This window comes from Oryzias latipes, chromosome 7 (assembly GCF_053564925.1).
Source record: "Oryzias latipes strain Hd-rR chromosome 7, Olatipes_Hd-rR_3.1".
NCBI classification, from domain to species: Eukaryota; Metazoa; Chordata; class Actinopteri; order Beloniformes; family Adrianichthyidae; genus Oryzias; species Oryzias latipes.
In genome coordinates, this window is record NC_136243.1 from 15,114,608 (window position 1) to 15,130,344 (window position 15,737).

The following is a 15,737-nucleotide window of genomic DNA, read 5'->3' on the forward strand; positions in this document are numbered from 1 at the left end:
CCACCCGCATATGAACAGACATCCAGACACTAAGTGCACTCTTGCTCCTTGTCCCCGGAGCATGATGGATTATTGTAGTGGGCTGTCTGTTGTGTAACTCTCTGGCCATCCTTTCACACAACCCAGCTGCTGATCCCACTGTTTTATCAGTGCTTCAGCATGACCGCAGGCAGGAGGGGGGTGAACGTTGGAACCACCCACAGGTGCTTCTTTTGTTATATGGAAGAATTCAGAGCGGACTTTAAAGAAGCTGAGGAACTTGTTCTGTGAATGGTTACAGAAATCACAAAAACGTTTTATGGAAATCTCTATTAAAAAGCTAAGTAATTCTTCCAGGTGATTCCGTATCAAAGTACCTTTAAATAGGCTGTTACATCTTTTACATCTCAACATCTTGTAATCTAGAATTTTACAAATTGAATTCAGTGCTTTGCTTCATTCCATAGCTCTTTTTGAGATCTATAACTTGCTGTGTTTTTATGCTTTAGTTCCTTTTTAATTCCAATCCCTGCCTTGCAGATATGTCCAAAGAGTAACCCCAAACACTCCTTTCTGATTTGCTCATTTCCCACGAGAAACGTCCTGCATCATGATCCCCCCCACTGCATGCATGTGCATGCAGGGGGGAGGATCAGACTGACAATCAGCCAACCTGATTACCGGTTTGCTTGTGCATGCTCATCTGTGTACATCAAGCTGAAGTTGTCCAGAATTATGGACATTGTAGGGGAACAAGCTGTCAAGCCAGATCAGACTGTGCTGGCTCTCTGTGAGTCTCCTGCTGTCAGACCAAATATAGCACAAGCTGGACAAGCTTGCTGCTGGTTCTGCCCAACTCAGTAACCCAAATCTTCACATCCATCACCCAGCATGTCCAAAAAATACAAACATCTAATAACTCCAATACTTTGTTTGGGTGGTAATCTTTTCTGTTTTAAAATATTTTTAAACAATTGTTCCAAGCAATAGTTCTACGGGACAAGTCGGGGGTGGGGTGGGGGGTTCCCATCAAAAAATGAAAATCTTGCAGAAAGATAACATAATTTGTCTTGACTGGCAGGAGGCCACTGCACTGCAGGGAACCAACATCTGAATATCACTCATAGCCCTAAACTCGAGCACAAATGAACACAAAGTCATATGGGGTGACCTTCTGTTGCTGAACAGGAACATCTGTGAAAGCGGGATTTCCCAGGGGTTATGTCTAAAGTAGCATGCACAATGACATTGGTCAAAACAAAACCAAAACAAAGCAAGCTGTAAACTGGAAACTACTGGTTGCATCAACCTACTTCCTTCCAGAACGCCAGCTATTCCCGGCTGTTAAATGCACACAGAGTACGACTGCCCGTCTGGAAGGAATTGGGCTCAGGGGGATGCAGCAAAGAGCTGCTACGGACCTTTTTAGTATATTTTATTTCCACCAGGATTTTATCATCCTGTGCTCCAAAGCTCACTTCAGTTCTTTCATCATAAAGCCTGAATGCAGTTTTACATTGAACTTTTTAGATAAAAGACAAGCCCCCTTTTGAAACGTTTGATTTTTTACTTAAAATATCCCTAGGTTTCCTTTCTTGTAAATATTTGTATGGTTTTATCTTTTCAAATAAATGGTTGATTTCATAATTTTTTGGTATGCAGAATCGAATCAGAAGACCATTCAAATTGTTTTGCATATTAGATGCTTTTTTATTTCTTGCTAAAATTTTAGATGTCTTCTTAAAATTGTCAGAGGAACATCAGATGTCCTGACCTTCAAAATTTCTGAAAGAACAGGAAAAAAAATTGGTGCTGAGGCTAAAATTGCAGGCGTTGTGCTCAGCCACAGATTCAGACATCGCTCAGAGAAATGGTTTCCCAAGAGAGGTAATCATCTTTTCATTTGTTTGAGTGCTTCAGGTCAGGGTGAGGAGCATGGAGGGATGGCCTTGAGACCAGTCCAGACATAGAGTTCATTTTGAAACAATTTATGCCATAGTTGTTATTTATTTGTGATTGGAGAACTGTTGCTACAGGCAAGGGAGCAGGTGGCTCTGCACCTCCAGGATTTTAGTGTGAGTGATGATGCAGAGCAGCAAAATCTCAGAACATACTATGTTGGAGGGGATTTATTGATTGTAGAAAGTTTTTATTAATTAACTTTCTAGCCTCCAGAGGCAGCAATCTGTTAAAGGCTCAAAGTCAGCCTGTTCTGCACTGAAGACCAGATTAGCATAAAACAACGATCTCCGCCGTGTCTCTGCAGGCTGCACATTTGACAAGTGCACTTTTTTCCTCTTTTGCCATTAAATTGACAAAATTGCTTTTTTCAGATTAAAAATAGACAAGTTATGACTAGTTGGGTCATGATGTTGCAACAGTTTCTGTTCAGGACAACATTAATTTTTCTTAAGATCGTTAAAAAAATATATCTGAAAACTAGAGAAAAGCAAAGTGGTAGCTCTTCTCACTAGTCTAGAGATATATGCCTTTCAGATAGACTGCCAAGATTTTAGATTAGAAGATTTTTTTAGGATTACTAAAGTCAGTCACTCACCATTAAAAAAGTCCAGGGTCCGAAGATTTCAAAGCCTGTCCGGCTTTGTCATTTCTAGTTTACTACGGATGATTCTACGTATGACTTACCGTATTTTCCGGACTATAAGTCGCCCCTTTTTTTCATAGTTTGGCAAGGGGTGCGACTTATACTCCGCAGCGACTTATATTAGAAATAAATTGAAATAAATACATTGTTAACCCTCCTGTTATGTTCATTTGTGAGGAACAGAGATGATGTTCCTGGGTCAATTTGATGTATGAAGTATGTTAAGTGTTAAGAGTCTGTTAAGTGACTCAGAGAATCAGCAAACTTTTTTTTACAGTAAGATCTTGAAGGCTAAGAACATAATATTCTATTTTCCAATGATTTCATAGATTCAGAAATGCAATAAAAATGACAACTGTTTCTACAAATACAGGATGAAAACAGAGTATTAGTTGGCCAATGATGCTTCATGAAAAGAATAAATAAATAAGTTTTAAAAGAAATTCTGTGAAATTATTAGATAAACAGTCTGCTATGATTGTGTCATATAAGGTTGTGAAAGTTAAAATGCGACTTATAGTCCAGTGCGACTTATCTGTGTTTTTTTCTACTTTATAATGCATTTTTGGGCTGGTGCGACTTATACTCCGGTGCGACTTATAGTCCGGAAAATACGGTATATGGAAATGCTAGACTCTTCTTTTCTGTACTTTAGTAAATGTACACCTCTAAACAGAACATATCAAAACAAAGTTCAGCCTTGAAGACCCTCTCCAATTAAAGTAGTTTATTTGGTGTTAATAACATGTTCTTGTGACATTTTTCTCATGATGGAGAATATATATAAAGAAAACTATTCTCAAAATTGCATTTTCTTAGTTTTTTTTTTCAAACCTTAGTGAATCAGGGGCAGCTAAAAAAAAGAACTTATTTAAGACGTGGAAAATACGCTGGGTGGGCCTCAAGATCTCTGCTCCGCTCCACTGCCCCCCACCCCCAGCCCGCTCATGCCTCATGCTCTCGTGTGCGTGAAGACTTAAGAGATGATCGAGAAACAACACCTATGTGTTGAAGCTTGTTTCAATTCTAAGAAAAGATATATAGATGCTAGCTTGCATTTGTTACCCAAAAAGCAAAAGGGAGGAGAAGGGGGGTGGGGTTGCTCCATGCCAACGGTCACGCACACAACTCAGAGGCAAATTTTTATAAAACGACACAGGTTTTTTTATTTTGGCTAATGACATAATCATGATTACTGCTGGAAAGCCTTTGAAAACAAATCAAAAGATAATCAGTTTGGAACTTTAGAAGTTTGCAAAAGATTACCTGCACTGTTTTCATGACAGAAAAAATATCTTTTATTAAATCAGCAAAACTATTTCAAAGTGTCAGTAGGTTCAAGTGAAACATGGATTAGAAAAATGATATTTGCTAATAGGCTAAAAAGTAATTTTTCAAAAAATAGTACAAATATCAATCTTTATTTTTAAGCGTCTGAAAGTGTAATCTTTTACTCGTATCCTGTTTGTAATCTTGTAAACAATAATTGGTAACCAAATGCACACCTCTGCTTTTCCTTTTTGCTGCTGTGTTTTAAAAACTCAAGCTAATTTTTAATGATTCTAGCATTACTCTGCTCTCTTTTTATGTTCGCCTTTTGTCTGTTCCCTACACAAACTGATTGCAAAGTAGAAAAACACAGTGTGAATATAAAACTCAATTAAAATCAGTCTCAGCACGGCTCAGGTGTGCCACACAGAAATCAAAGCAGCAATGCAAAGTTCCCAAGCATGCTCACATGTTTCTGGCACTCCTTTTTGCTTTGCAAATGACCTGATTAAACATCATCTATGAGCTTCAGAGTGAAGGCAGAAGGGTTCAAGGTTTGTCCATGTGAAAGGCACAGACAGAAAATTCTGCTGGACTGACACATTTATTTACAGTCTAGCTTTCAGCCCCTGGAGACCAAGCACTACTAATTATGTTTCACCCTTTGGAATACACGCGCTGGTTGTTGATGAATAAATCATTTTGCTTGTGTGGAAGATATGTGCTCCACATTCAGCTGACATTTTTTGTTTGTTTTACAATGCCATCAACTAAACTTAATAAACAGTGTACACTGCTCTCTCTATTGCCTGGCCCAAATCCTTTTGGAATTATGGGATCCAGCGAGCTTTAGCATTATTTAAGCTTAAATCTTAAAGGATGCTAGATTATTATCCGGCAGTTTTTAAACTGGGAAATAGCTGCACAAAAGTGCAAAGTCAGAGGTGAAGAAAAGAAGGAGGATGATGTGGGGGAAATTTCCAGAAAGCAGAAATGTTCAGAGGACAAGGTGTTTGGGCAAGAGAGCAGAGAGTCTGGATGTCCTTTCTGCAGGCTAACGGGATGGGAATCCCTGGCAATGAGGTCAACCGGAAGGCATTAACTTCAGGATTGTCCAGAGGACACTGATGCAGAGAGGAGGCTATCAGTTCAAAACCACCAGTCATCTACGGGAGGCAAACAGAAAGCTTATCATGACATCTGTTTTCATAAGTCTGCTCACACTAATTTCTTTTTTTTAAATTTTGTTTGATGTTTGTCAATTTCAACTGTTGATCAGTGACAAAAAATCCTCATGATTTCTTTGGTTGAAACGTCCTGGAAATGAGCTCTTTTGCAGAAAAAAAGAGTAAAGAATCAAAGATTTGTAACCTTTTTATTTAAAGATTAACAAAGGAGATTATTGTTGAATGCAACCAGTGGACAAATCTTTGGATAATTCTAAAGTTTGCTTCAGTTTTTCAATCCTAATTTTATTTTCTAAAGTTGGATAATGGATGGATTGTTTGTTTTTAATGGACCACTCTTAATAGAACAATATGGACCAGTGGTGTAATCCCTTGTTATCTCCTTGTGTTTGATGCACACACACAGTGCAGGTTCTGACTACGTACAAGTGTGGGTTTAGCAAGGAAAGGCACCGCTGGTGATATGAGTCAGGGGTCTGCTGGGAATTGTGGATGTCAGATTAGTGAAGGAAGCACAACGCATTCACAGGGGATTTGATGAGACACATTACAGTAATTAAAAACCTTTCCACTCCTCCTTTCTCATCCCGCAAAAGGAGCATTATGAACTAGCGTTGTAGCCTGGTGTCGGACATAATCACCTTGTTCAGGTCGTGTTGTCATGAACATGAATGTGCGTGTTTTCTCTTGTAAGTAAGTGAGTAGCTGATGCTGGTTGCCACAGCAACAGCCCTAGCTGTTTGAGAGATTGTAGGGATTGTGGATGGCTCCCTTTGCCCTAATAATCCCTGCTTTCTCTGTCAGGGCGGTGGCCTTTGTTAAAAAAGGAGGGGGGCAGGTTGTTCTGCTTTCAAGAGGGGTCAAAGGTGATGGAGATGTTGGTGAAGAGGGGGTTAGGGATGGTGTGGAGTTTCAGATTCAAGGCATGTGAAGCTACAGAGTGCACAAAGAAGAAGGAAACAGAGGAAGTGACAACTTAATAGTGCACATGTGAGGGAGAGAGAAAGAGAGCAATGAAGTGGGAGGAGGTTTAAGGAGGAGAATCAGAGAGGATGCTCACTGGAAATGTGCTGCAGTTGGAAGAGCTGAGAGTGAGGCCAGCAGGTGAACGAGAGACGAGGAGCAGCGAGTGAGCAGAGTGGAGCTGCTGGAGAGGCAGAGGAGATAAGTGAGTGAAGGGAGGGGAAGAGCAGACTGTGAGTCATCTGCAGGAACCTCAGAACAGGTCGCTTTCCGGACTTCCCAGGGAGAGCCCAGTTTACGCTGTGAAAGTAAGTTTTCTATTGAACTCCAGGCTGAACATCTGGCTGAACTGATGCACTGATGCAGTGTCTTCATCCTGCAGATTGTTGTGGTACACTTCTAACCAGCTGAGCTGTGTTATGTAATTTGTTGTGGCGTTGGGATGAAGCTGTGGGTTTCTACAAGCTGATCTATGTGAGGGCTTGAGTTTTAACACCAGGACAGGTGTGTATGTGTTGTATTACATGTATGTGTGTAAAACTGAGTATTTCCCAACTCTGATGCAAATTTTATGTTTGATACATAAGTGATACTTCTCTATCAAGATGTAATTACTGTGACTTTATTTCGGCAATTCTCTCAACACAAACCAAGGAGCTCAAATTTTCTTGGAACCAACTGTGACAGATGAAAGCATTTCATTCCACTTTGCTGCACCTTTCATGCGTGTGCATGAGCGTCTTAGTTCTGCATCCTTCTGTGGAGCATCAGCTCTAATTGAGAGTTAGGGGCAGCTGATGCCCAGTTGTGTTTTGTTGTCTTGAGGGAGAGCCGCTGCTGGAAGTGCTCGACTAGTCAAAAAATGCCTCATTTTCAGAATTGTTCCTCTTTTCATTTGGGCACTGCAGGACGTGTCTTGATTGGAGATTCATTGGTTGTGTAATAGCTATGAGGCGGCTCTGTATGTTAATGATTCATGCTCTCTCTTTTTTTCACCTACATTTGTGTCTGAGTGCATTCGGCAGACTCAGATTTACATCTTGGTTGTTGTCCGTCTTGAACATTGATTCTCTTATCTGCAGCCCAGGCAGCAGCTTGACATTTCCTCCTATAGTGATGCTACTGTATGCCTAATTATTGGTTCATTTCTTTGTTAGTTCCTTGGTTTGGACTAAATTCACTACTTATGATGCTTTTTGGCTGCCCTAGTGCCTCACACTTCACACGGGGTGCTAAAATTCATGAAGGATTTGTTGAATTGCAACTTTTATTTAACATTAAATAAAGCCAAAGATTTAATTGAGAAAGCACACACATGTTGCCTCTTTGTCAAACATGCAGCAATCAGTGATTTTAAAAATCTTTCTGAGACATTGAGTTTAAAGCAAAAGATGCTCAACAGCAGATAAAAAAAAGCCAGGATCTTTGTCTTTTGATGAATACGAAGCTTTTTTTCTTAAGTGTTTGAGTCATTGCTTCATATATTAAAATAATTGAAGACATGCCATAAATAAATATGCTTTACAATCATTTGGAAAAGTATTTTTAAATGAAATTAGTAAAGAAACATTGACATTTGTATCAGAGAGGCAGACTTCAATGGATGCTATTCAGATATGGTTAAAAGTCATGGAAAGCTGCAGACCTTGAGCATATTGCCCTGATTAAAACTGGATTTTTGCGGGACTTTCATAATAAATGAAAGGTCAAGTTAGAGTGTGCTTGAATTAAAGAAGAATACATCAGCCCCTTGCAGTGCTGTGGACAAGAGTCAACACAAATGCATTTATTTTTTTATCTTGGTGAACCAAAAGACCACTAACCATCCCTGTGGCATTACCTTTTGCTGTCTCCTTGCTCGATCGCAAACTGTGACCTTTTCTGACTGAATCCTCTCCTGCATTTTTCTGATTGTAGGAAGCAAGATGGAAGTGACACCCGAGTCTCTCCCCTACTAGAGGCTCAACCACTCCAGCCAACACCCAACCACAGCAGCTCACCGTTCCACAAGGTGGGAAGAGAAACTGGAGCACAAAATTTGCCCGCCTTCTTTCATTGTCTGATAATTATGCAGCCATTTTCCCTGAGATCTTTGAGGAACTCCCCTCCTCATTCTATCTCTTCCGCTTATCTCTTGACACACTTGCTATAGTTTTTTTTAATGTCCGGAATTATTAGACTCATTCTGTCTGCCTGCAGTATTGCTTCACATTTTGTTCTTTTCCTGTTGTTTTAGTTGAGTAATTAGGACGCACAAAGCTCAGTCACTGGAATCATCATGTCTGACTGATTCAATTAATACAAGTCTATTTTTGCCAGTCATTCTGATTTTGACAACTTTTTAAAGCTGAGACTGACAAGTGGATCTTCAATGAAGCAGACACATTCCAGCTTGACTCAGTTTTTGGCCTTTCCAGAGTACAAAAACAACCCCCTTCAACTGTTTCGTCATCATGTTTTACAACAATAGACTTCCAATGATTAAGTTCAATTATTTTCTTTCCCACCCTTACACATGTACTGTTTGGGGATTTAGAAAAGACTCAAAATTTTAAAAGTGACGACTGTTGGGCTTCAAAATCTCATTAAAATTTAAGAAAATTTAATCCTCGAGATGATCTGAAATCACAAGAAGGTCATAAATTAGACAACAAAAGCAAGAGAAAGAATATATCTATTTTCAGCATCACGGCTCCAAGCGAATCTAACACACTTTTAAAATCCTCATGCTTAGCTTTTTGTGTGTCTTTAAACGGGTATTGATGTGAAAAACCTGCCAAGGATATTTTAGGAACATAGAAATGGAACAGATTTAAGCTCTGTGGTGATCAAAAGCTCCAACAATCTCTCTTGTGTCAGACTGGTTTCATACACACTCTCACACTTTGGAATAAGCTTACATTTCTCCCAACCTGGCTTAATCTGTGGATAGCAAAGGTAGTGGAAGGGATTAAGGGAGAGGAAATGTAGAGGCAAGGCTGTTTAACCCTCACTCTTGATCTCTGCAACAGCTGTAGGTGCCTTGCACCTGCTAGTTTCTAGAAAAGATTATTTCAGTACACACTGATATTCTGATTTTCTGTGTCCATCATAAATCTCACACAGAAAAGAAACTAAAGTAATTTTGTTTTCTTGTAATAAATTAGTTGTATTTGATGTGACCCCCTAGAGCAGGGGTGGGCAATTCCAGGCCTCGAGGGCCGGTGTGTCTGCATGATTTCCAGGTACTCTTGCCCTACTCATGGCTGATTACCTGGTTCAGGTGTGTCCAGCCAATAATCTTGCCCTACTCATGGCTGATTACCTGGTTCAGGTGTGTCCAGCCAATCAGAACATGCCAGAGCAGGGTATGCTGGAAAACATGCAGGACTGCGGCCCTCAGTGCCCACCTCTGCCCTAGAGTAAGGGTCTGCAACCCTCAACACTTCAAGAGCCATTTGGACCAATTTCTCATTGACAACCCAGTAGGAGCCACAATCTCTTAGTTTACCCTTTAGAAAAGTAAAACACAGTTTTGCATTTATGTTATTAATATTATGGCTAGTTTTTTGGCCATAAATAAAACATAAGCATGAAGAGAAAATGGAATGAAAAAGTTTAGAATTTGGTGCGCCTTTCGAATGAATTCTGGTTGTGCTTTCTCACCTCAGACTGATTTTCGAAGGCAAACTGGCGCTTAACAACCTGTCCTCTTGTTCGACTTTAGTAAGCCATGAAGCTGCATTTCGTAAGAAATTGTTGGAGCATTATGTAGTCATGTTATGTAGTCAGGAGCCTGGTGGATTGATCCGGAGTGTGATTCAATTGTTTGTAAATAACTTGAATATAGCTTGACTAATCTGACTGTTTTGTTTTGCATGAATGTAGTCCAAAAATGATGCTTTATAGGATGAAAAATATTTTTTTCTCTTTAGCCAGGGGTCAAAAGAGGGGTCAAAAAGCCACACGTGGCTCCAGAACTTTAGGTTACAGACCTCTGCCCTAAAGGAAAGTGTGGTGAACAATAAAGATTATCTCTTAAATCCAGTCCTTGCAAAAAACAAGCTAATCTCCAATTCACCCAACCAGATAAAATGGTTAAGCAGTTACAGTAAGCTTATATTCTTGTTCTTTTCTGAGAAATCTTTGCTAGCATGTAATGATTTTTAAAGTTTGATGAGCAGTTTATGCAAAAGCTAACAAAAAACGACAAATACTTTGACACCATCCACTTTTTGTGAAGCTCGAATGCTACAGTCATGTAAAATATGTTTGTTGTAAAATCAGCTTATTTTGCTGAGTGGTTTCCCCTGAGTGAAATATTTTTTTCAGACCTTTGCGTTTTTTTTGTCCCAAAAAAGAAACAAAATTAACATTAGTATGCTAAATCATACCAACAGTGCAAATGAAAAAAATTTTCATTGGATTTACGTGGCCAAGCTGCTCGTTCTTTATACACCCTTTGAGGACCCAAGTTAGCAGCTGACAGGTCTGGAGTGCAGAGGAGGTGTTGTTCATTTAATTTGTCTGTTGTCATAATGACCGTCCTATTAGCTCTCATAATGAAAGGTCTCAGGACCAACACCTGCTCTTCGTACTACTCACGCTCTCTGGGGATCTCCACGCTTCTTCCACTGTCATCTCTGTGCAAAATAAGAAGAAAACGTCTTATTTCTTCTTGTTTCAAATTTTTTGTTCATATTTGAGCGTTACCTTTGAATGTCATTTGAAGATGAGTGTCTTTGCACAAATGCAAGAGACTAGAAGAGTCAACTTTAGTCTGAGACAAGCAGCATGTAGTGACTGTGAGATAGGAGGCTGACTTGCATGTATTTCCTCCTGCAGTAAAGAGAGTGATAGAGGAGGGCTCATCAAAAGAAGACACCTCTCACCTTCAAGCTAGAACAGCCGGCTTTGCATTGCAACCTGAGACACACGCTTTCTGATAACCGTGTGCTTGCAGCGTGCGATGATAGAACCTGGATCTTGCCTCCGTCTCCTTTTTTGTTTTTTGGGAAGGTTGTAGATAACTGGGATGTAGCTTTGTTCCACTTGTCTGTCGCTGCAGGAAAAGCTCAGCAGTCATGGAGATCTGAATCTAAACCCTGTAAAATGCGTCACATGTAAAGAGTTTTGAAGTTGCAGGATTTTTATTGCCAAAAAGTTAACTATGGCTAAACATCTTGTCAAACAGCATTCTGCTCCAGCATCCACAAAGACTCACTGGAAGAAACCCAGGACTGTAAGTACCTTTATTTAGACACACAGTTAAAAAACATTGGAAAAACTGCAATTTATAACTTTGAGCTACATTATGGTTTATGTAACAAGTCTTTTCTTTAAAATTATACAGATTTTAAAATACTGAATGCAATGTGAACGCAAAGATGATACAATGCTTTTTTTCCCCCATCCTTTGGTCAGAGCTTGGCTTATTTACTTTTAGGGTTTGTGGCAGACTATTGTTTGCTCATGGTGGAGGACTTTACTCATACTCACACAGAGAGCTAAGACATGATTGCTGTGCACACAAAGTGTTTGTTTCAGGCTTTGCAGGCTGAACCTTTCAGTTCTTGCCTAACTATACCTTGGACAGATACATCCACAAGCTGCTTATCATCCTCGATTTTCTCGACTTTTGCAAAAGTCGGGCTTTGCCGACGAATTCAACGTTTTATCGAATCACTTAAAAGAGTCATGCAGTAGTTGGGGTTAAATTTAAAGCAAATTTCATATTAAATACTTGATAAAGGAAAACAAGCATTCAGATATTATTCTTTGATTATTTAATCCGATTGTAAGGAAAGATTTAAGATAATTAATAAGCTGAGAACTATAGTGTTTCATACCTTAAATGTAGCTGAAATGGCTAAAGTGATTAAATATGTTGTCGGATGCCTCATCTCAGGTTGATTTACTGCAACAATACTTCAAGGAAAACTGTGTGGACCCTTGTTTATGGGTGAACAAGTTTATTTTTTAGTTTTCCCACAATTCTTTGTGTGTAACATTGTTGATTCAGCAAATTTTATTTGAAAGACTTGTATGTGAATTAATGTATCACAGATGCGGGATGTCCTCTATATGTAGACATCTTTTGTAGCATTTTCTTCTAAAATGATCGAAATGTTCACACCCACGTAGGAAGAAAATGAGGACAAGGTTTGGAGGACCAAGTATGTTTTTTCTGTCACTGGATTGAGTTTAATGCTACCCAGACATGTTGACAAAGCTCAGTGAGTCCTACAGAAAGAAGCGAGCCTTCACACTCATCAAATGAACTCAGAAAATGTCATCTCCTCTCCTCAGACCACAGAATTATTTGAAATGATTGAAAAGATGCAGGTAAGATGATGCATCGATTTTTGTTTTATTGTCTCGCCTCACTAACCACTTGGCATCTCTTTCCAATTCTGCAGCACCTTTCCTCAGCTACAATATTTCTTATCTGTATGTACTTTAGAGGATATTGAGTCTTGTCGTTTCATAGGCGTGATGCAAGAGCAATCCGTTTTATAGTGCCTCTCCTGATGTGTTCAAAACACAGGCTGACAGCCCTGTAAGCTTATTATCTCACTTCAAAAGCCATCTCTTGGTTTCTGAAGACTCTGGAAGGATGTTTTATTTAATCCCTCACATAAGAAGCTAAGAGTTTTCTCTGAGAATGATGCAGCTTATCAAAGCTCATGTGCACGCACCAGTGTTTGCAGTTTGTGATGAACTGATGGCACATTTAGTCACTGTTTTCCAAATGATCAAAATCGCTGCAGGAAAACTTTCAGTGGCATCGACGTCTCTCGTATCCTACAGTGGAATGGGTCTTAACAGAACATTATAAGACAATGTTTATGAAAAAAGAAATATTTTTCTGTGACAGACTAATTTTTTACACTTTGCATTGATGAGATGTTCTATCTTCCTTGAAGGCAGGCACCATCATCTGGCTCAGTCCAAACATCACTGCATCTCTTTCTCTGCTTTGCTTTATTTAGCTTTTTCTGTCACACAAACACACCTCAGGTGAAGTGATAGGAAAAGGTTCAACTAAAATCTACATAATCGCAATCTCCATGCTCTAATACTTTTTTGTCACTGACTGGATGTTCTTTGCTGTTAATTTGTTTCCCCTCCCTGTGTAGGCTTTTTGAGCTGTCTCATGTTGACTTTGCTTTGTTGTTGGCAGAATACCTTATGAGAAATCTGTGATGTTACGTAACAAGTTTGATCATTTTCTCTGCTTTTTTTAGGTCATGCTTATCTCGTTGCACTAACAACATATTTTTTAATCTTTGAGTTTTTTGGTTCAACATTAGCACTTCTTTAGGACTTTTTGTGCTTTGGTTCTCTTCTTAAACAGGGCAACAGGATGGATGAGCAGAGGTGTTCCTTTCCTCCGCCGCTCAAGGTATGACTTTCATCTAGAGATGCAGTAATTTACACAAAAGGATCAGTATTTGCAAAGACACGAGATTAGATGAGTTGAAACAGGGCATGGTAAGGTAAGATAAGATAGGATAAATAAGATGAGATAAGAAAAAATAAGATATGATAAGATGACATGAGATAATATCCAGGAAGTCAGGACAGGATAGATAAGATAAGACAAAATAGATTACATGAGGTCAGGTGACATGGAATGAAATAAGAATTAACTTGTTGCCATGTATAGTGAGATTAAAATGGCAGTCCAGGTAAAGAAAAAGTAAAATTGAATTAAAAAAAAACCAATTAGCTAAAAAAAGGCAAGTAAAAAAAAAAAAATCACAACATTTTGCCCCTAATAATGCTTGTCAGTCTTGGGTTTCTATTTGCCACACTCTTCATAAACACATTCAAGTTCTGATTAAGAAAATAAGATTTTATCTTAAATGAAAATGTTTTATTCCGGAATACCTGCCAAAGCCACTACGAGGATTTATTCTTTGGTTTTTTTGAGTCCCATCCAATGCTGCTGCAGCCACGCCATTTCAGTTCAGGCTGTTTCCCAGCTGGACTGCCAGGGGAGTAAATATGAAAAAAAGAGTTTTCAGATTAGCACATAGATGCAAATGTTATCAAGACAACTACTAGGAAAAACAAGTCACCATTTTATTTTACTTCAGACAGGGATTGTTGTTTCTTGAAACTTTGGCCAGTTTCAACGTTTTGACTATATGCGTACATTGCTAATTTTTGCGGAAATTTAAAGCTTTTCTTTTTTCCCCTTAGTTGCGAGCTGTGTATGGAGTAATTGAATACAGGCAAGGTTTTGGCTCTTGAGGACCAGGATTGGTCAGGCCTTTTGTAGAATATTGTGGGTTCTGGCTAAAAAGCTCATTGCCACTTCATTCCCCAGAGCAATAGTCCTCCATCACCCCAATGTGGATGGAAAAAGTGATTTTTTTTTCTATCCTCTTTTTATGTTCATATCCACTGTTTTGCTCACACTAAGACAGCTGTTGCCATGTCATGCTACAAAGCACTTCACTTTTGTTCTGCATTGAAACACCCTGCAGCAACAACAGTCTTTGCAGACGTTTGCAGGCTTAAAATGATAACAAAGAATGTAACCACATACAGCATTGCTGCAGTGGTGCAATTTAAAGCATTAGGTCAGCAAACAATGAAAAAACCTTTGAAGACTTACATTGATAACTATTTCTAATGTCACAGCTGAACACATTGCAGTTGCATAACAGTTATGCAATTACTCTGAAACTGCATCCTTTGGGATTCTAGTTGGACATTGTGGCTGTCTTTTATTCTCTGATGTGGAAACATGTTTTTATACATAAATTTTTTTCAGACTGAGGAAGACTACATTCCATATCCAAGTGTCCATGAGGTAGGAAGTCATTTTAGACCAACACTGGTCATCACAACTGCTTTTTATTTTATAAATGTTCCTAAATCCTCTATTATTCATTATCTTGTCGTACCACTGATGTTCCACTTTCTGCAGGTGTTGGGGAGAAAAAGCCCCTTTCCTCTCATTTTGCTGCCCCAGTTTGGTGGCTATTGGATTGAGGGAACCACCCATGAGCTAGGCAACTCTGGAGAGGCAGAGCAGCTCAGGCCTCCGTCCCCAAACAGCCGCACCAAGTTGGAATGTAACACGACAGCTACACTTTTCCGGAAACACTTCCTTGGAAAGGTCAGTCACATGTTGAACAAACATACAGTATGCCTTTGTCCTGCTTCATCATAAATTTACTAACAAGCTCATGGATAAGGTTTTTTGAAAATGTGCCACAAGGAAAGAATCTGGAATTTATTTAAACAAAATAGTGATTAAGGTATCATAGTATGTAAGAAAGGTTTATTCTCAATACATCGTTGGATTTTTTTTTCTTTTCGGCACGTTCTCCTCCTCTCTTTGTTATATGCTTCAATCATTATTAATTTGTTTTGACAAAAACAATTTTGAAATACTATAAGACATTTTTTAATGAATTAATTTGACTGATGCTGATGTTAAGTTCTCACTGCGCCTGTGCATCTTTTTTTGTTGGTCATTTGTATTGATCATATTGCATATTCCCCACAACAGCGGTTTTCACAGTGTGGTCTTGTGATGAATCTACCTGTTGACAGTAAACCATGAATACCAGGATCCAGAGTTCATAATTTCTTCATGCCGTGACCTTTAAAAGAATAGATTTTCTTGCAAATTGACCCAATTGATCATAATAGTTACTGCAAAGTATGCTTGGCCAATTGCTTTCGCTGTAAACCCAATTTGGGTTGAACCAAAACTAAAGCTTTTGTTGGAATGG

At 39.0% G+C, this 15,737-nt stretch overlaps 1 protein-coding gene across 23 annotated transcripts in view; it reads left to right on the forward strand.

The window, feature by feature from the left end:
- rap1gapa (RAP1 GTPase activating protein a) overlaps nucleotides 1-15,737 on the forward strand; it is a 45,052-nt gene that overhangs the window by 16,377 nt on the left and 12,938 nt on the right. For 8 of the 23 annotated variants that reach the window (XM_078950307.1, XM_023956780.2, XM_078950310.1 and 5 more), the window contains exons 3-8: nucleotides 7,921-8,014; nucleotides 11,177-11,224; nucleotides 12,292-12,327; nucleotides 13,340-13,387; nucleotides 14,768-14,806; nucleotides 14,924-15,115. In XM_078950307.1, the coding sequence (XP_078806433.1) occupies nucleotides 7,921-8,014; nucleotides 11,177-11,224; nucleotides 12,292-12,327; nucleotides 13,340-13,387; nucleotides 14,768-14,806; nucleotides 14,924-15,115 (457 nt within the window). Of the gene's footprint in view, nucleotides 1-6,111; nucleotides 6,312-6,385; nucleotides 6,508-7,920; nucleotides 8,015-11,176; nucleotides 11,225-12,291; nucleotides 12,328-13,339; nucleotides 13,388-14,767; nucleotides 14,807-14,923; nucleotides 15,116-15,737 lie in introns of those variants that run through there. The other 15 variants (XM_078950318.1, XM_078950323.1, XM_078950324.1 and 12 more) reach the window with 8 other exon arrangements.